The sequence below is a fragment of the Vanessa atalanta genome, chromosome 6 (assembly GCF_905147765.1).
Source record: "Vanessa atalanta chromosome 6, ilVanAtal1.2, whole genome shotgun sequence".
Taxonomy (NCBI): Eukaryota; Metazoa; Arthropoda; class Insecta; order Lepidoptera; family Nymphalidae; genus Vanessa; species Vanessa atalanta.
The window spans coordinates 10,569,516-10,591,524 of NC_061876.1; the positions used below are offsets into that span (position 1 = coordinate 10,569,516).

The window sequence follows — 22,009 nt, forward strand, 5'->3', positions numbered from 1 at the left end:
TACTGTAATGAACTGAAAGGTTCCAAATTTTCTAAATTTGACTCTAGATATACCAGCGCCTTTTCAAAGTCGTATATTTGGAAAGATAGTTTTTTAACATAAATACTAATATAATAAATCTTCTTACATATTCATTCCATACTACTAATTGTCTTGAATCTTAAGTGCAAAATTTACAGAAAAAATTAAAAGACGCGTAGCAGTCTATGATCACCCAAGTAAGCAAATTTTGCCACAAAACAACATATTTAAAAAGTACTTAGTTAAAGTTACCAATAGTGAAAGTGAACCTACCTTGTATAATAACGATTATAATATGATTTATATTCCTATCAATAATTATATTATTGTATGTATATTTTAATGGAGAAATATTACGCCTATGCTAATAGTATAGCAATATATCAATTAAAGGTAATATTTTATTGTAATTCAAACAGGAGTTGTTAATGAAACAAACCTGAGTAATAATAATAGTAACTAAATGTAATATTTACTTTTCTATCGAAATCGATGGCATTACTAATAATATAAAATTTATGTATGTGTCTATTCTATACTATCTATATCTAACTATGCGATCACACGTGATATTACGCACCATAATATACAAAACCATTTATAGAATCTGCGGTTAACATACTATTAACTAATATTTGTGTGGTACCTATTACAAAAAATATTCTTTTCTTTAAACGTATAAACCTATATATTTTGTATTTAAAATACAGTATGTAATTTAAAATAAAAAAAATTAAAATAAAAATTTAAGCTAAAAATTATTGATTAAACTCGAATAAAATCAGTCAATCTGTTTTATTAATCACTACTTGCAATGAAAATAATCTATTGGAAAGGATTTAAATGGTTTTAAGTATTCTACGGAATACTCATTGACTGAATAATGTTACGACATTGCCTATGACGTACTACTTAGAAATAAAAACATTACTGGTGTGACGTATGACGTATTATAGTGTCATGATTTTAGTCATCTTTATTATTAGAGTGAGTAATACTTGTTTTATGACGAAGATATTTTTGCCAAATCGCGAAGTTATCAACTTCTTATAAGTTTATTGATCCATAACAATTTAACAGCGCCTCCATTGTTTGGCTACGATTCCTTAATTTACATAAGAAAGTACGATATTATTGTTTACAAGTATATGCAAAATACTGGTGTTATTTTTATGTTCTCAATCGCTTAATTATAATATGGGAGAACTATCCAACACGACTGGCGAGTGTTCTGCCGCAGGACCATAAAGTACACGCAGATGGATGTACAGAACTAACAGCTTTATGTACATTCCATGTGACTCCGGGCTGGTACTGTGAATTATTGTAGTCCAAGAATAACCGATATATCATATAATATCATCTTAATTATATAATTTATCTATCTACATATAGATCTTTGTAACAAAAATAATTGTAGAATGTTAAAAAATAATTGGCTCTGATTGTTCTTTATGCAAAAAGTTCATTTTTCGTTTTTGTATTTTTTAATTTAAATTATTTATTTTTATTATATTTTCCATACAATGTTTGATTGAACATAACGGTAAAATAAATGTAGAATGTTAAATATGAGCATAGACAACAAAATGTTCGATAAAATTACACCATCCCTAGCAATATCCGAACGTCACTGTGATGTCATCAACTCAATTCGTCACCGGAGGCAAGATCGGAGCCGCAATTTGCAAACGCTTGGCTGTCATTGACACAAAAGTTGTTCAAGCTTGCGAGTGTATAACGAAACTTAGTGTTATAACTGTACATCACTTAACTATATTAAATTTTGTGTACTTAATATCAATATCAACTTAAGTTATACAAAATGAATCCTTATCAAGTAAGTACAATGTGTGAAAGTGTAAATATTTAAAATGGCTGTATAAGTAGAAATCTTTGTTTTGTTTATCACAAAATACTTACGTCGTGTAGGTACGTACGTACGCAGGTAATTATAAAGGTATTCGTTTCGTTTCAAGGGTCAGCCACGTTACCTACACAATATCGGATTTAGCAACTCAGCCCCGCAGTCTTTTGGAAACCCGATGCCGATGCCAGGCTTCCCTACGATGGGATATCCAGCGCCTCAACCTGGTTATCCTAACACAGGGTCTGCCTATCCGCAACAAACGCAAGGCTATCCACAACAATCTCAAGGATATCCACAACAATCACAAGGGTACCCTCAACAAACTCAAGGGTATCCGCAATCGCAAGGTTACGCACAACCTAGTTCTGGTTACCCAAGTCAGGGATATCCCCAGCCAAATTCTGCTCAAGGTTATCCTCCTGCTCAAGGCTATCCTCCAGCTCAAGGCTATCAGCCTGCTCAATCTGTACCAACACAGCAAGGTTATCCTCAAAGTTCTAGTTATCAACAGTCTAATCAATATCAGGGGTATCCTCAATCAACGGTACAAAGTCATCAAGCTTATAGTGTTACTTCGAGTCCAGAGCATGAGCCGAAGGTAAATTTCTTAAATTAAATTCTAACCTTACAAGCTGTATGTTATTTTATATTTTGTGATAAGCAAAACATTGGCATAGAATTGTCGCTTTTTATGCTTACATGTTTAAGTTTATTGTGTTTAATGCTTTTATCAAAATCATTATGAACTGTCACTAACAATATTATCATTTTTTTAAAACAATTACTTGGCTATTGTGTCTGTACTGTCCCTTTAAGTTTCACTTTAGGCTTAACAATATCATGAGTTTGCACATTATTACTTAACATTAGTAAATAAATTTATTGACCAAATAAGCTGAAAATGTATACTAAAGATTGAATATAGCCCTCATTAAACAAATATAATGTTAAAATCTTATTATCAATTTAATACTCTCAATAAATTTGAATTAAAGGCAATGTAAAAATTTTATCATGATTACAATTATTTTATATAACTTCAACAACAATAATTCTTACCTTTTTCGAGCCTTAATTTTTGTTGCCTTTACTATAAATATAAAAACAAAAAAAAAAACTCATGACAGTGAAATCAGAATTACTAAGATTAACCATAAATTGTGAACTGATGCATATTCTAAAAATAAATATCATTATCATTATTAACACTTTCATTTATTAGTGAAACCTTACACCATAATGTACTTTTAACATTATTATTCATTCATTATACATACATGGTTCAGGTACACATTGACACATACATGTACTATTGTACTATGAGATTAAACACTGATAAGTGGCATTGTGCCAATTCATTTTTATTCAGAATCAAATAGTGGATATATTATTCAGAATGTAGTGCACATATTTCAAAGAACTCTCAATCTAAATATTACTCACACTGAGTAATATTTAGATTATAAACATTTTTATAATTAATTTGATATTAGTAACTAAATAAAATTATTTGAATTAAATTATCTTGATACAAGTTTTTTAAGTTGATTAGTATTTCCACTAACCCTGAAGCACACTGAAGCGGCATGACTCTAAACCTTCTTAAGGGAAATGAACTTTTGCAGAGTATTTGGTATTTATATCATATATTAACAAGATGTAACTTTGCTGTAATGTTTTGGATATAAATGTTGCAAAATTCATTTTCACATTTGCAAGTGAGATGTTTTACTCACTTTAGAGCCAAAATTTGGTAATTTACTACTAATGTTCATACACTCATTCACCTATCATTTTTGTGTCCTTATTTTATATGTGAATTTTATATATACATGAAGGAAGAAGATACTGATTGGTCATATTAATGATTTGAAGGGTTATTAACATGTTCCACTAAAGTATTATTTCATTACAGAAAATCAGATTATATGGGAGGTGTGAGATTATTATTATTTCTTTTGGCTTAAATTTTTGGATAAATGTTTTTTTTTTTAATTAAAAGCATTTTTTTGCCTGTATCTTTGTTGGCTGCAAAATATTCAGCCAGTGTCACATATATGATATGACAGGCTTATTATTCAATTTTAAAAAGATATCAATAATATCTTTTTTATATTTCAAATTAGTATTCAATAAAATTGATATACTTAGGCAGGTAGTTAATAAATAATAAGATTTATTTTATAAATAATTTTATATTATAAAACTGCAGTTGCACTTACTTATCAGCCATACTATTTTTGCTATTAATAGTATATTCTTTTACCAATCTGACAATCTGTATGGCGCATTAATGTATAATTCAGTTAATTGCAAATTTATTTTACACTAGTTATTGCTCGTGACTGCTACCTCGTCTGAGGGGGAGGACGTGTCGGATGTTAGGTTAGCCTATGTCCATTTATATACCTTGACAACTTGTATGCTAAAATTTTTGATAATCGATTTAGTAGTTAATAAATAAATTCGTTTTCGTCTAGGATTACGATGAATTGAATTTCGTTCAACTTGACACGAAACTTGACGAGTATCGTACACGTATACATAAGTATAAGATCCTGATGCCATACCTACACAGTGACTCTATTCAAGGAACAGTTTACTGCAATTACATTGTTATGGTCACTTCGTCTCTCCGCGTACATTTATCACAATAACCAACGATTCAGTCTCGGCTTCGATCCCCACTACAATGGATGTAGTTGCTTTAAAACCCACCTCTGTTTTCGTACTATACCATCATTAATTCGTGATATGGTGGGTTGTGATGTAATTATATTGCGTGTGTTTTAATGTTTGTTAATTCGTGATAGTTTCGTTTGAATAAGGTAATATGTCTTCGGTAACGTCAAATTCGAGTATGCGCAGCATCTACAGAGCGTCAATTGGCATACGGCGTGGGTTCAAGTCGTTTCGTTACACGGTATTTAATAGCTTTTCTCGGTGTATTCGTTCTTTATGCCTACTTTAATTTGCATGTACTATGTGAATGAAATGGGCGGAAATCTCATGAACGATGCTAATTTACTTATATAGCACCAAATCCTAATTTATTCAGTGATTTTTTTTTGTCGTAGAAATTGTGTTATTTGATTGCATATCATTCCTCTTATCTTTACTAGTATACCTTTTGGTAAGCTGTCAACATTTTTAAGTAGATTAAAACAAACATTAAGAATTAAGTCGAAATATTTAAATATAAATTATATAAAATTTTACAAAAAGATAAATAATGTTTTTTTAATTACGTAAATGTTTAATTTTTCTTGTTAAATATAAAATTCCGAGTAAGAATCAATTTGGTTTTAACTACAATTGAAATTAAAATCCATTAATATTGATTTCACTAAATAATATGCAAGTTAACATTAAACACTGATAAATAGTAAGTTAAAACACTTCCATATTTATCTTCATCATCTAACATATTTCATGCATGTAGGTATTGCTTATATATTGTATATACTTGTATATACTTGCTTTTTTAACTAGTTATAATTTGATCTTAAAGTCTTTACGATATATCGTTTAATTGTATTACTCAATTCACAGTCCAAACCTACAGTAGTACCAGTGAATCCCTTCGACCCTCGTGAAGATGCGGCGATCCTGCGAAAGGCTATGAAAGGATTCGGAACCGATGAAAAGTCGATTATTCAAGTATTGACTCGTCGCAGTAACGAACAACGTCTCCGTATTGCGTTCGAGTTCAAAACTCTTTATGGAAAGGTGAATATGTTTGTTTTTTCATTGAAAATCATCACTCGGGCATCACATCATTATATTCGTATTGGCTCTGACATTTTTTACATTCTCACTCGTAAATATGAATCTCAATTATAAGCTATCAATATGTAAAGATGATCACCAAGGAGATCGAATCAATTTTTTTTTAAATAAAATTAATTAAATAAAAAATTATAACACTATTCATCCATGATATCTGGGGTGATTGGAAATCGACGACGTTAATGGGAATAAAACAGAAATTATTACGATGATAAATCTATCAGATTCTTATCGGTAACCTAATTAATGGTAAGAGTCGACCGTAATGTTTATATGATATCCACCGGACATAAAGTTTACATTGTTATATTAAAATAATGTAATCGTCCCAAGAACTGCGAAAAATTCTTAGGTAATTAATTTTTGAATGACTTATTTAGTGAAAAGTTTTCGACTCAAAATATTCTAGATTTCATCTCAAATGCTACCAAGTTGAATAGAGTGCTATACATGAAGTATTTATTCGTATTTTTATAACTATCGTAAGTTGTTTACTTTTATCTTTTAATTTTCCCTAGGAAACAGATAACTAGTCACGACTTTGTTTGTGAAGATAATTTACATTATAATCATATCAACTGGAGTGAATAGAGATGGAATTAAACAGACTTCGTTATTTTCCCTACTTAGATCAAATAAATATTGATAATTTTTCATTGCAAAATTGTTTAACATTCGCAAAACAAACGGCGTTGATAAGTACGACTAGCAAACTGGGTTGATCATGATCTTTGGGAATATTGGAATACATCCAAAAGCGTCACTTAATACATCTTATTTTTTTTTTTTTTAAAAAGCTTCTCGAATCGCATGTTGATTTATACAGTTATACAGTTTATAAACTACTTAACTGAATTATTTTAAGGTCAAAGCTAAAAATCAAGGGAAAATAAAAACTATATGGTAGTAAAAGATTGAATACTAAGGTTTTATTTTTCGCGTTATATGAGAATTAATAGCGATATCTTACGGAAACTGTTTAGTGTAAGATTATATTTATAGAACTGGGTAAAGTAAAAAGTTATTTAAAAAAAAAGGATCACTGAAACCTGCCGAAAAAATAAATAATTGCCGTACCCAGTTGGCATGGCTGGCATTTTGGCAGCCAACATTTTCTTGACATGAAAATTTCGGAAAATTATTGCAAGTTTATAAGCGACAATATTTGTTTAATTACATTAACTTGACAATATATTTTTGCAAATGTATGTAGACACAATTGTGTAAGTCTTTCTGTGTGTGTTTGCACACACCCAAACATCGACATCAAACCACAAGGGTGTTTTAAATTTAGAATTTACCATCTCTACTGATACGTTATCAATGTTTTGTTATAACACTTCCGATGGAAGCCCGACTTTACAGTGATGAGTAAATTGACTTTGTAATCAGTCAATGTCAGCTGTCGTCGTCAGGCCGATCTGTATGCCAGCGTCAGTTGAAAACCCAATAAAAATAAAAAGTTGAGCAGTTTTTAGTTAGAACTATAACACATCGAGTTTTTAAAACATGTCGGTTTCATCGTAATATGAATCTCTTTACAATAAAGTAATTAAGTTACATACGTACAATAGAAATAGTTTAATAACATGGTTATTGATTTTATATCTTAGGACCTCTTCATTATAAAAAGATTCATTAAACTACTTTTTTTATTTTATTTATTTTAACACAATAGATCGGACGGACGGGTAAATGGGCCGCCTGATGGCGAGTGGTCACGCCTGTACACATATAGGTGCTGTAAGAAATATTAACCATTTACTCTGGCACACTCAACCTTCAAACCGGAACAAAACGATACTAAGTATTGCTGTTGTGCGGTAGAATATCTGTTGAGTGGGTGGAACCTACCCAGTCGAGGTTGTACCACTAAGTAAAAACGATGGTACAACCATATTTTTATATTCAAATCAAATGGTCTCAAATAGATAATATACATAACGCCTTATTTTTGAATTATGCTCAAACAGAAATAACTCATATCTAGTAACGATAATGATAAAACGCATTCCTGCAAGTCCACATAAAATGAGACATTCTTATCTTAATAGAAGTTAAAAAAATAAAATATATTACAGGTTATCTATATATATATACAATAAAATATATTGGTTATTGCTGCTGATACGGTAAAAGGTCATATGTAAAAATTTCATCCGATTTATAACAAGCAAGAGGTGTACTTTTAAAAAAAGGACTATGCTAATCATCCATTTATCGGATTAATGTAAATAAAAATTTTGTTCGATTACAATAAAAATTTAAATATAACCTAAACAACATCTTCTTTTTAAAACTTAATATTCTATTTTTTTATTAATTGTTGACATTTTTTTTTTAAATTAGTGATCTGTTGCTTGAATAAAAATTGGAATTATGTTTTGAATGCCTTTTACGCTACGCTATATTTTCGTTACAATGGAATGGCATAAGTAGAAAATATGTATAAAATATAATAAGTAGCCAAGCCATGATGGCTCAATTATTAAAACACGTGAATCTTAACAGAAGATAATTATTTTAAAGACATTTTCATCGAAACATCCATATGTCCGACGAATAATTTTTTTTTTTTTAATCTGCTTAGAGCTATAAAATAACTTTCAAAGTGATATTGACTTTTCTTGTTTTATTTGCTCTAATTGAATGAACACGATGTCCATTAGTAGATTAAATGTTTTCGTTCAAACTAATTTACGTTCTATTATAAAGGGTTAAGTCTTAAAATTGTTTGTATATTTACAATTTGAAAATGGCCTTTAAATTATACTCTGTGGATTTTTTATGCTCTAAGTAATATTACATTTCATTGTTCATTAATTTTGAGTAAAGCCTAATTTCATATTTAAATTAGTTTAATGAGGCCAATAAAATATGTGATAAGTTATTGGCATAATATATGAGATTGTCTGAGGAATTAATTTATATAAAAACTAGATAAAAAACAAAATGAAAGTAAACAATTACGGTTTATTATATATTAATAATTTATTGTGGATAAGTTTCCATTGAGTCTACCGTACCCCTGCACGAAATTATTACTGAACGCACCCGTAAACATCAAACATGGCCGCCCGTTGAACTTCATGTTATTGAAGCTTATGGATTTATTATGGAATTATCTCGATTATACGAATATATGTTGTCGACTAAAAAACCATCATTTTTTTACCGTTTATAATTTTGGATAGATTTCGATTGGGTCTATCGTAGACCTGCACGAAATGATTAATACAGATAATTATTGTATTTGTAGATAAATAATCCAAAAATTAAATTAATAAGTTATGTTATTATTTGTACGTGATAAAAATGACTGATTTTCATCATATCACATCTATCTTTTATCTCATCTCTAAATAGATAAACAAACATAATAGATAATATCCAAACATAATTATATTTTATCTGTGTATAAACAATAAAGATAAGGCAACGATCACATTATCTATAAATTTATCATATAGGAACTGGTGTCGGATTTGAAGAGCGAAACCAGTGGCAAATTCGAAGATTTGCTAGTGGCTCTCATGACGCCATTACCGCAGTTCTATGCAAAGGAACTCCACGATGCGACGGCGGGCATTGGAACTGACGAAGATGTGCTCATTGAGGTCATGTGCACCATGTCCAACCACGAGATCAACGTCATCAAACAAGCGTACACTGCAAGTAAGTAATGTTATTTTTTTTTAATTTATTTTATGAACGTACAGCACGAAAATTGCATATAGATATAATGTACATGCTTTTGCAATCGAATTGTTCTTCCAGAAAAAAATGAAACAGATATAGATAAAAATAATACATCCAAGAGTTAAATAACAAAGTGCAATAAAAAACATATATATAATTTGTATTTATTACACCGACATACACATATAAGCATTATATTTTATCATATAAAGTAAAAAATATCTTTCACATTTCAAATAAAATATAAGGAGTAGGAACTTTATGGTATGTATGAAGGCTGATTTTTTCAACTGGGAGTGGTTTTTTTAAATCCGAAACTATAAAGAATAGCCAAAAATACTTAAAATGATTTCGGGTTCGATTTTGATAAAAACTAAAACTTCGTCATTGGTAGTTTGAAAATTTTATATTTGCAGCCGGAAATTGACCTGTTAAAATAAAAACAAATAACTGTATTAGTACAACACTCAATCCTCTCGCTAGTAAGTATCAAAATATGGAAGTTATTGATATACGTATAGACAAGCATAGGTAGGCAACCGTTGGTAGATATTTATTATCTTTGTTCAATTTCCTTAAAATAACTTGTCATACTTGCACTAGATGGCCATGTTAAATATAAATATTGTTTCCTCATCGGGAAATCCCAATGTTCTGCCTTCTTTGTTTTTTGATATTGTATTTGAAATCATACTAATCGTAGTATCTATAAAGGTATTTTTATATTAAAAATAAGCTTATATTTTTATTATACAAACTCAAAATACTATGACGTCTTAATATCTGTGTGTGTGTATACAACTATGTCAAAATCAATTCGAAATATTATCTTTGATTCAAAGACTCTTACAAGCCGTGAATCATTGGTAACAAGTCCAGTGGTACTTGGAAGCATACTGAATGATTTTAAAATTGGAAAAAAACTACGTTACCCTAGAACTGCGTAAATCTATATTTAAAAAAAAAAATGTATCTCTCTTTTTTCATCTCAGTAATTTATATATTTGAAAGAAGAAGACAATACACACGCTATACAACGATTAGTATTAGTAAGGGACCTAGTATAAAACACATACATTTTGCTATAATAATAAGTATATTATATATTATAGGAGCATATTCTTCAAACCTTCTCCTCAATGGGATAGGAGGGCCTTAGCCCTGCAGTGGGAAATTTACAGGCTGTTAATGTAAAAAAATGTAATTTATTGACTAAAGCGTCAATATCGCTATATATAAATTAATTTGGGAAATATGCTGTTATAGCTTTAAGTCCGCCCTCTGTACATGTTTTATTTGTACGATAAAGAATAATAAAAAAAAAAAAATTGTTAATATTCTTTTTAAAAAAAACTCGTACATATGAATCCCTATTTGAGAAACCACAATGCCAATTCTATTTAAAATTCACGTTAAAGCAGTACAAAATTGATTGAGCGTGATAACAGGTATAATTTAGTTTTCAATTTACAAGTGACCGTAAATAGGTTTAATTCAGGTAAATGACGATAGGATACAAACAATTCTATGCTCAATGATGTTCGCCATCGTTACCGTGAAACCACATTCCTGGATTGTGGGGATACTTCCTCGAGTTGAAATGAACTATTTCCTTATCAAGCGTGTTACTAAAATGGTAATTCTTAAGTTTAACCATACTGATAATATGTACCTATATATATGTACATAAATAGGCAAAGCCGATACGGTTCAGTCCCTTTTCCTTCCATTTTTGTGAACCGATATTCTTTTTTTTATTCGTTTGTTTTGTTGATATCTTTTACTCAAAATTTTAAATTAAGGATATCGACCACACTACATAAGTATTTTGTAATAAAACGATACTCAAATTTTTTCAAAGAACTTAATGTATGTCTCTGTTAACGATACTTTAATTACATACCAAACATGTTATTCGTCGAGGAGTGCTCGTCGTGTATCGGGAAGACTAAAGATATAAGTACACATCATTGACGTCTGACGTCATTACGACGCGTGTTCATGACAAAGGGAACGGTGTTTTCCCGAAACATACATACAGATCATTGCGTGATAAATGACGTAAGTCAAACATGATTTGACTCTCACGCATACATATTTATTTCTTCAGTCTTTTTGAGTTTTCTTTTAATTTTATACGTCTACCTTTTATGGATTTTGTTAAATGTTCACGTTTTCGTCTTTTTAATGTTACTAAAACTGCTAACATATATTTCATGACCTTTAGCTGGCTAGCAGTATCGATTTAATCAGGCTCGAGTCATGGTCGTAATATTTTTCCTCGTCAGAAAGCTGAGTCATCAATAATCGGTTGTTGTGAATGAGAAAAATATAAAGTGTAGGAAACCGTTGGGACGTGGCCAAAATTTGATGAATTACTGTTTAATATATGGTATAAATGGTCTACTTTTATTACGTCTAGGCTTTCACGCGGAGACAAATGAATCTTCAAGTTTTGTCGGTCATTGACTTTTTATACTAATTAGGTTGCGTTATATTGACCGTGTTGATATTTTTTATGTTTTAGATAAGATAACTTGATTACGAAAATAACGTCTTGTGTTTATTTATAAGATTGTAGCATTTGTTACTTATCAGTGTTTGTTTATTATAAAAATCTGCCTTAATATTGTCTATTTTTATTTTTTTTTATTTTACACTGACTGGCCAGTGGGTCACCTGGATGGTAAGTGGTTACAGCCGCACATAGACACTAAGTAATATTAACCATCGCTTTGATAGATGATATATAACTCTTGTGTTTGTAATTATATGATTGCGGTTCGCTCACCCTTCAAAGCGACAGAATATAATGAGTGGGTGATACCTGTGCAGACATACTTGCGCAAAGCTGTGTCACCTTATCTTAAACTTTGTCTAAACACGGGTTTTACATCGAATTGTGCGTTCGTATTTAATATAAAATAATTGTTTTTGTTACAGTTTACGGAACACTTCTCGAGGATGACTTACGCGGCGATACATCAGGGAATTTCAAGAGGCTTATGACGTCACTGTGCATGGTAATATCTGTTGTTGTATTTACGAATCATGTCTCGAGTAAAATATTAATAAAAAATATTTTGAATTTTAAATTAATTTAAATTAAAATAAAATCATGCTATACTTCATGTCTATTACAAACACCTTTGAATCGTCCTTTAGCAAGATTAAATTTAATATAACGCTACCCGTTCGGGATGTTGTTCTACCGAGAAGAACCGGTAACGTCTTTAGTTACTTTTTTATACATATAATAATCATATGCAATATATGAATATAAACGAATACGAACTTCGAGCTCTTATCATATACATATCTATAGTAACTACTCGTAAAAACGTATGTAAGGTTTCAATTGAACTATTTTTATTCACAGGGTAATAGATCTGAAGATTTTCACGTGGATCAGGGGAAGGCCCGTGAAGATGCCAGAAGCCTGTTACAAGCAGGTAATTTTTCTTTATAACATTATTAATTTAGAGGCTGTTATACAATTTATGAAGTTTCCTTGTTTATATAATATTATATTATGTATGTCAGCAAAATTGTATATACCGTTCCTGAACTATAAATATTGCTATAATTTATTTTAGCATTATCTTTTGAAGATAAAGTAAATTAAATTATAAAGACTCAAAATTATATACATTCAATTGTTTCTAATCTAATTTAAATCTAAAGGTATTCACAATTTGACGGTCATATATATACCAAATGCTATGTTGTTTATTTTTAAACGATCAATGGCCTTGACATTGTCTTTCGATCAATTGACAAACGATTTGGACGAAAGCTAAGTTCGATATCTTTTCTATCTCTAGCGTCAAGTTAAATATTAAATTTACTAAAAACTTTTTTCGAACCCACAACTCGATATCAACTTTTGAGACGGTTTAAATTAAAATTACCAATATAAATTCAATTATATATGATAATAATGTGAATAATAAATTTTAAACTGTACCACGAAATAATTGTATTCGTTTGGTATAACCAATATGTTTGATATATAAGTTTGTACATATGATTTATATATTGTATGGCAGCGCCATCTAGCGACGAGTCATAACAAAGTAGCAATCTACTATAACTACTATTTATAAAATAATACATTTATGCCAAGTGCCAACTTTCACGGTAAACAGATCGGTTCATTCTCGAAGACGCGCCCCTCTATGTTAAATTATCGGCGTACATAATGTAATTTGTTTTTGTCAGCCGTCTTAATTCTTACATTAGTCATCGGACGCACACTAAGACATCTTGTCAGGACAAGCGTCACACATGTAAGCTTTCGAGAGTGAATCGTTCTATACCAAAATTTATTTCTACATTTTTACTACCGCTTTGAACAATGTATGAGAAGTTGGAATTATGTAATTGTTACTTAACTAATTTAGGTATGATATAGAGAAAAGAGAGAAAATTTATGCAAAGATATACTAAATTCAACTACGAAATTATGATTAAAAAAAGTGTTTATATAAATCTTTCTGTATTTCAGGTGAGCTTCGTCTCGGCACAGACGAATCAGTGTTCAACGCGGTGCTTTGTTCCCGTTCTTTCCCACAACTGGCAGCTATCTTCCAAGAATACCAATTCCTTACCGGCCACGACATAGATGACGCTATCAAGGCCGAATTCTCCGGTGACCTTGAAAAGGCTATGCGAGCTATTGGTGAGTCTAATAACTTACAATAAGGTGGCTTACCAATTCGAAATTTAAAAAAATATAATAATGTAAGATAAGCCTATGGACACAAGGTACATAACATCTTAGCTCCCAATTCTATCCCAAATTTGTCGCATGGTCGCATTGTTGATGTAAGGAATGGCTTAAATTTCATGCAGTGCCAAGTCACAACTTACCATCACGTGGCCTATTTATCAGTCCTACATACCTATATTATATTGAAAAAAAAATACATATATGGCAAACAGTCCATAGTACGATAACTAAAGACAAGAATATAAACTCTGTTTATACTCTAAATATGCCAATAAGTCTATATAACTAAAAGTCTATATAGTTTTAAACGCACTGTCATTTGTCTCATAGTAAAGTTACACTGTTTCACTCATTCAAGCCGGATGTATGACAAGGTAAATCATACTCATTAGCTATTCTAGAACTGAATCATTATATGTCGGCTACATATGTCAACAATGTCAAATGTAGTCACAATCATAAGGGACAGCTCAAATCTGACGATAAGTGACACATTGACAATGACATTACTTAAAAAGTTATTAAGGAAGATCTATGTATCATGTGTCTATTTCTAAAATTTCCTAAATTATATACAATGAAATCTATTTATATAATTCTGAACTAATATTTTGATAGATCTGAATCATCGAAACATTATATGGGCTAAATTTAAATGTTTCTACATATTGTATATATTTCAATAACATCTAAGAAAGGTACAAATCTTATTGGGTAATTTTACTAGTGTTAAAATTTTTATTTAAATTTATCTAATTTAAATTAAAATTATTCACAGTGAAAGTGGTCCGCAACAAGCCGTTATTCTTCGCTGAACGTCTCCACAAGTCCATGAAGGGCCTCGGCACAAACGACCGTCAGCTGATCCGCATCATGGTGACCAGATGTGAGGTTGATCTCGGAGACATCGCTGACATGTTCCAGTCTAAATATGGGGAAACTCTTCAGAGCTGGATTGAGGTAAGTACACAGTTCGAAAAAAATCTTGCTGTTCTATCTTTTTTAAACCCTATATAGCTAGTCGGGCAATGAATGTCGACATTTTAGTTTACCGTAAAAAAATCACATGAAAACGTAGTGGCGCTTCCTTTCGCTTAACCTCACAATCTTCGGTTAAGATTAACGCGTTCTAACGACAAGGCAATGACGAATATTATAAGGTGTTATTGTCGTAAGATCTCAAAAAATCTATTCAAATCACAGGAGGAGTAGAGATAAAGAAACCTTCATATATTCCATACGAATTACTGATAGCTCTGTTGTTTTAATTACTACAAACAGTACTAGATTAATATATGTATTACAATACATTACTGTTTTAAGAACTTCATAATAAATGCTATAGAATTCATAGATTCCTCATAATCTCATTGTTGAGATTTAGTATTATATCATGTCGATTAAATGTCAGTTGTTCATTTGTCTTTTGTACCTCTGTCATTGTGTTGTATGATATTTTTTTGTACTTTATATTTATTTGTCTATAGCTCTGATTTTATTTTCGAGGTGTCAGGACACACGGTTGAAACGAAGTTGCTTTCGCTGTGATTATGTATTTATGTTATGTATATATTATATTATGTAATTAACTGAAAATAATTCAATGACGATGACCAAAATTGTTATTAAAAATCTCGTGTGAGTTAAAACAATAACGAGAATAAGTTTAAATAATGATATAAAACCGTATACAATAGAAAGAGAAAGAGAAAAATATGTTACCTTGTAGGGGGTGCAACGCTTTTCCTCACGTGACGATTTCGGAAAGGAACTTCGTTTCAAATATATGTTTCTATTTTATATATGTATGTAAAAGCTAAATTCTCATTGATTAATCACGAAATCTCAGAAACGATATCACCTAACTAACTACTGACTAGAAATTTGGCAGGTAGGTTCCTTATAGGGTGCAGATATCCCCTAAGAACGGATTTTACGAAACTCCACCCCTAAGGGGGTAAAACGGTGGTTACAAATTTGTGTTTTATAAATTTCGCGCAGGTAAAGCCGCAGGTTCAGCTAGTATATATTTAATAATAATTCATATTAATTTCTTTGTTTCAGGGTGATTGCTCCGGTCACTACAAGAAGTGCCTTCTGGGTCTTCTCGGTCTTTATTAGACAAGTTGATTATATTCACGCATTTTTTCCTCTTGTGTGACACCGTGTCTCAAAGGCTTGTGTAATCTCATTATAAGTCATTTACAATTTTATTGTGTAAGTGATATATTTTATATTTGAACTCTAAATTTCTATTATATAACGTATATAATGATAAGTATACTATGCCAACTCATTCATTGTCGTGCAGCAGATATTTACAAGAAAGCACTCATTTAAATTTAAATGGTTCAGTAGAAGATAAACCGGTTTCAAGTCTTATCACCTCACCCCATGCTTAGCAAGGAAAGACACCTGCATATGTTAGATTAAAGTGCCACATTTGTGTTCTCTTCAGTGAACCAGCATCAGGGAATAAGTTCCAAAAGTTTATAAGATAAATTTAAGTGCACCTTGCATGGCATTGAATGAGTTAAACATATACTATTACTGTTCGTACAATAATGTCATAGAAATATGACTAAACAACAAGGCCCAATGATGCCTTAAGACATAACAATTGAATATTTGTGATTAAAATATTATTATTCATTCATAATATACATTAGATTACGAATTAAAATATAAAATTTTATATTTCATATTATCTCGCTGAAATGATTAATCAAACCGTCCGATTGATCTGATTTCGAAAATTGTATTTTTAAGAAAATTATTTACGAAATTGAAGTCTTACCTCGTGTGTTTATTTATATTTAAATGAATAAATTGTTGCATAAATGCATTTATATATGCATTATCTCGAAAGACATTGTTTCTATAACTGTAGTTGTTTTAAAATAAAAATTATACACAAAATTCTTTTTTATGATAAAATTGTTAATTCATTTCTAATATTGGAAGAACATTGCAAAGAACTGTTTTAAGAATTTTTATAAGTGCTTATTAAAAAAAAATGTGCCTTTATAATACATAAATATACATATTTTATTTACACGTATGATATATTATATTTATAACATTTATTGGTTTTCACGTGAAACGAAATTTCTAGGTATATATATAATTGCGTTAACACGACTTAATATATATTTATTAAAACAATTGATATTGAGAGCCCCATTTCAAATATACGATTTTTTCATAGGCGTATTTTATATTAAGAAATGTTCACAATTTTTAAGATAGAATTTTCTTTAAACAAGTACATGTTTTTACTTGAATTATTTAAAGATTCGTTGTCGCTCATCTGTCAAAGCGCAGCGCAGAGCAAGATTTATACACACACGAGTCTGCGTTTGTTCGGAAACGTGCGAACGTGCGACAATGTGTTGATTAGCTCCTTTGTCAGCTTTTGATATGTGCTATGTTGATAACATTGATACGAATCGATAAATCCTTTGCGCTGTGCTTCGGGAGGCGTTGCCGCCGTGCCTTTTGTATTTTTATTTGAATTTAATTGCATTTATAAAGTTATCGTAAAAATAATACTGTATTATTACTTTGATTCGTTTAAACTCAACGATTGTCAGTTTATAATTTCTTAATATTTTTTATCTCTTCTTGATTTATCGATGCATAACATTAAACATGTTTAAAAAAACTACGGTTCTGGCAACATTGAATCTCATCCCCACCTTAATTTTATAACAACAATTATTCTTATTACTATTAGAATTAAGAATAGTTTTTAATACCACATAGCCACGTCTATAAACAATATATTTGTACTAAAATACACTGATTTTTTAATATTTTTAAACGCAAAATGTTATCCGTTGACAAGGTCTTACAAATTTTATTACTTATTAAGCTTTTTTATATTACCTAATCATAATATGCTCGTTACGGGACGTCTAGCAGATGTAAAAGGTCGAATTTGATTGTTATTAAAATAAGTATAAACAGCTTCATTAATAGAATAAATATCTTTTTTATTATTATTATTATATAAGTATACGCGCCATTGCGTGGCCAAGGGGAGTAGAGAGCGGGGGGAGGGGTACCATAGTGACATAAGAGCCTCATACTGTTTGCTGTCGATCTTACTCCTAAGGTGCGAATTGATATCTCACATCAAAAATAAACTATTTAAAAGACGTGGCTACGAACGCTTGTATCGGCTTTGCGGTAAAATGAAACGATAGTGCTACTTGAGGCCAACAAAATACTTTTATATAACGTTATGAATGGTTATTTCGGTTTATACAAATAAAACTGTTGTATTGATGTGTCTAATAAATGTTCTTATCAATGATGTTGTTTTATTTATGAGTCTATCTGAGTTCGTTCATGTAATCAGATTTATTGAAGAATTAAAGAAAGACTTGAAGAATCTAAGAGAGAATAGAATATGTGATCATTTAGAATAATATCTAAAAAGGTTGTTTTTTAATAATTACTTTTGCAAAATAATACTAATGTCTAAACCGACACAATAATAACGACTTAGATATATAAAATATTATTTAAAAATATATCAAATAAAGTTATTTGCAAATCTATATAGAATAAAAATAACTCTTCCCCTTATGAAATTATATTGTAAATATAAATTATAAAAATTTTAATATTGAATTTGGTACACATGACTTAATTCATCTTCATTCATTTTTTTTTATTCCTCATGGATATTATCATATTTTATTATCATATTTTAATCTTATGGTGACGTGATAAAAATAAAATTCAAAAAGTTTTTACCGAGAGGCGACGTAGCACTAGTTACAATCAACGTCACAAAAACATAACCGTTCATCGCTAATAGGTGTTTTTCGTGGTTCTATCGCCGATCACAGAGATCTTTAAGGTAGACATTCGTGACAATATGTTTACTTTTCTTGGAGAATGCTAGATATCCTGACGTCCTTACAAGATCAAGCATGAGCCTTAACCTTTTAACAGGCGTAAATATTATGTAGATGAATATACTTTCGGGTTATCAATGCTCAAAAACTACGACCTCCCTGTCACCTTGTGTACTATTGGACCAGGTAACTTTAATATTGATGATATGCTAGCATTTTCCAATGGTCGTTGACTTGTGGGACTTTGTGCAAATCTGTCTAAGTAGGGCCTACTAATCATATATTCTACCGCCAAGCAGCAATAGTTCGTATTGTTGTGTTGCGGTTTGAAGTGTAAGTTAACCAGTATAACTAAAGGCACAAATAGCATAATATCTCAGTTCTCATGGTTGGCATTGACGATATAAGAAATTAAATTTCTGACTGCGCCTATGTCTATCGGCAGTGGTGACCACTTAAAATCAGGAGAATTGCTATTTTTCCGCCCACATATATAATAAGTTCTGTATTTGAAACACAACACTGAGCAGAACAGGTATGTAACATCAGCAGTTTCCATTAGGTGTAACAAAGGTAAAACGCTCATCTATACAACGTATAAATATTGTTATAAACAGACTTTGGAATCAAGCTATTAAGAGATCCGTCACAAAGTCTTTGTGAAAATATAATTTAGACGATGGAAACACTTAGAAAGATTTTAATTATTCAATTTTAAGGCTATCTTACCTCTTTTGTTCGTTATATTTTTGTTATTCATAATTTAAAAAGGAAAAAAAATGGTTAATAATCTATCTCAATTTACCGATTGATAATTTATTAAAGTGTCAAAAGAAGACGGCAGCTTTGAACGTCGAGCTGACAGTGAAACTTCATTGATATAACTATGACATGATCTGGATAATTTGTATTCCAGCGACAAGCGCGCATCTTGTTACCTCTATACAAAATTATGCTATGATGTTTATAGAATGAACTATATTTTAATTCAATATTAATTTTTATCGATGAATAATATTTGTTATACTAGAAAATAAAATTAATTGGCGTTAGCTTTGGCTTACAATGAAGAATACATTTTCATTATCCCCGATTAAAGAAGTGACTTTTTTTTATTTATGGTAAGTAGGCAGATAGGCAAATGAACTACCTGATGCGGCCACAGGTAAATATAATAAGTAATAATACCATATTATAAATGGGTGCTTTAAGAAATGCCTTATGCATGTAGTAACACTGGCTCACACACTCTTCGAGCTGGATTGTGTAATGAATGCGTGGTTCAAACGCAGACAGTCTTGCTCTACCACTGAGTTAATCAATTTGCGTAATAATCGCGATATATCGCACTTTGCTAACTAGATCTCATTGATATGAATTAATCAGTAATTCCTACAAATAAAATAATTTAATCTTTGTACTTTAAATCTTATAGAATCGTAAATGCTTATCGAAATAAATTACAGAAATTACGTAAACGTTACAATACTATTGGCTAGCAATAAATGTAAATAAATAATTAAAAAGCTACAAAGTTATAATTAAATATATATTAGCAAATATATTTAACAAAAATATAAATAATTATTTATAAGGATGCCAATCAAAAACGGCGAACGAAATTCAAAAGCGGTTATAAAATATAAAATGTAAGTTCTACAAGAGTTACCAACAAAGGGAATAGCTGATTTGTTTTATCATATCAATATTACCAAATTGGTTACCTCTTTTCTGCTCAATATTATGTTTAATTAAGTATTTATAGTATTGTCTCTTACTATGCCAAATATTGTTACTTGATTTTTTTTTTAAATTAAAGGCTATTATTTTAATGCTCGAATTAAAACACAAATAAATACTTACATTTTTTTTTTATAATGTATAAATTTTAGTTGGCAACTTTTTGTATCATAAATGTTGTATAATTTGCAATTTCTAAGGCAAATCACACTGTATATTAATATAAAATGTATCCAATGTATATTAATATAAAATGTATAAAATGTATTTGGTAATAAATCGATTAATTTATCGATGTCTTTATATACTACAAAATAAATAAATAAAATTGTATTTTTTCCTCCTTCGGTAAGTAAAGTAAATTTCCTTTAAAATAAACGAGGAAGAGTTTTCATTTACAGATTAATAGACAAGTGATGGATCGTCTGAGAAACAATAAAAAAATATATCAAACAGGAAAGCTCCCAAAGAGCGCTTGATGAATGAGGTATCAGATTTGCAAACAAAATGCAGGCAATCAGTTTCGCCTGAGGTTGACGTCTGCTTCTTATTAAAGTGGAATTTTAGCTGTTTGGGGAATAATGAATTATTTAGCACCCAATTATACGAGGTAAATTAAAATAAGAAGAAAAATCAAGTTAATTATTATTTACGTATCTGTCTGTTTTGTGAATACGTATTGCCATCATTGTATTTACGGTTCGGATTAAAATAATATTAGTAAATCTTGTAATATTGTCGCAAAACTATGTTTATATCAGTTTTGATAACAGTTTGAATTATCTACAGGCGGCATATAACTGTATCGGCTAGGCCCTAGGCAGGAAAATAAGGTCTTAAAAGTAATTATAAAATATATAAAGTTATAAAATATCTTACTTATGAATAAATGATAACATTGTGAAGGAAAAAAATGTTTTAAAAAGAAAGTTAAAAAGCGCGCGACGTGGGGCCCCGACATGGTTAATCCGCCTCTATTAATTGTCAAATAATTGTCATACATATTATGAAACTTGATTATCAACAGAAAAATAATTTTGTAACATTCATTTCGACTAAAAATTTCACAAAAGTTATCCAATAATATTTAATGTTAAAGAGTTTTACAATCACGTCCTGCCTAATAAAAGCACAGCAAAACTTTGACAGCAAAAATTTTTGTCACTAACAACATCCAAGCTTATAGCATCCAAGCTTAAGTATCATAAGCGTAAAAAATAAAAACGTACTCTATTCGAGTAGGTATCCAGGACATTTTATTCTTTATGTAACAATATCATCTATACATAT

General features: G+C 30.1%; 1 protein-coding gene across 3 annotated transcripts; it reads left to right on the forward strand.

The window, feature by feature from the left end:
* Nucleotides 1-1,687: 1,687 nt before the first annotated feature.
* On the forward strand, nt 1,688-18,426 carry LOC125064453 (annexin B9-like). 3 transcript variants are annotated; one of them, XM_047671473.1, is made up of 9 exons: nt 1,688-1,861; nt 2,001-2,489; nt 5,444-5,620; nt 9,151-9,355; nt 12,323-12,402; nt 12,759-12,831; nt 13,887-14,060; nt 14,890-15,071; nt 16,176-18,426. In XM_047671473.1, exons 1-9 carry the CDS (start codon nt 1,847-1,849, stop codon nt 16,230-16,232), a joined length of 1,452 nt encoding a protein of 483 aa, XP_047527429.1. In that variant the 5' UTR covers nt 1,688-1,846; the 3' UTR covers nt 16,233-18,426. The 3 variants fall into 3 exon arrangements, with proteins under 3 accessions (XP_047527429.1, XP_047527431.1, XP_047527430.1); XM_047671475.1 differs by lacking the exon at nt 2,001-2,489 and having other exon boundaries at nt 1,693-1,861; XM_047671474.1 differs by lacking the exons at nt 1,688-1,861; nt 2,001-2,489 and adding an exon at nt 4,567-4,814.
* Nucleotides 18,427-22,009: the final 3,583 nt, after the last annotated feature.

Excerpts from the sequence above, each read along its gene's own strand:
- LOC125064453 (XM_047671473.1), top strand. Across the intron at positions 12,403-12,758 it reads TTATGACGTCACTGTGCATG|GGTAATAGATCTGAAGATTT; the intron begins GTAATATCTGTT and ends TTTTATTCACAG. Across the intron at positions 15,072-16,175 it reads CTCTTCAGAGCTGGATTGAG|GGTGATTGCTCCGGTCACTA; the intron begins GTAAGTACACAG and ends TCTTTGTTTCAG.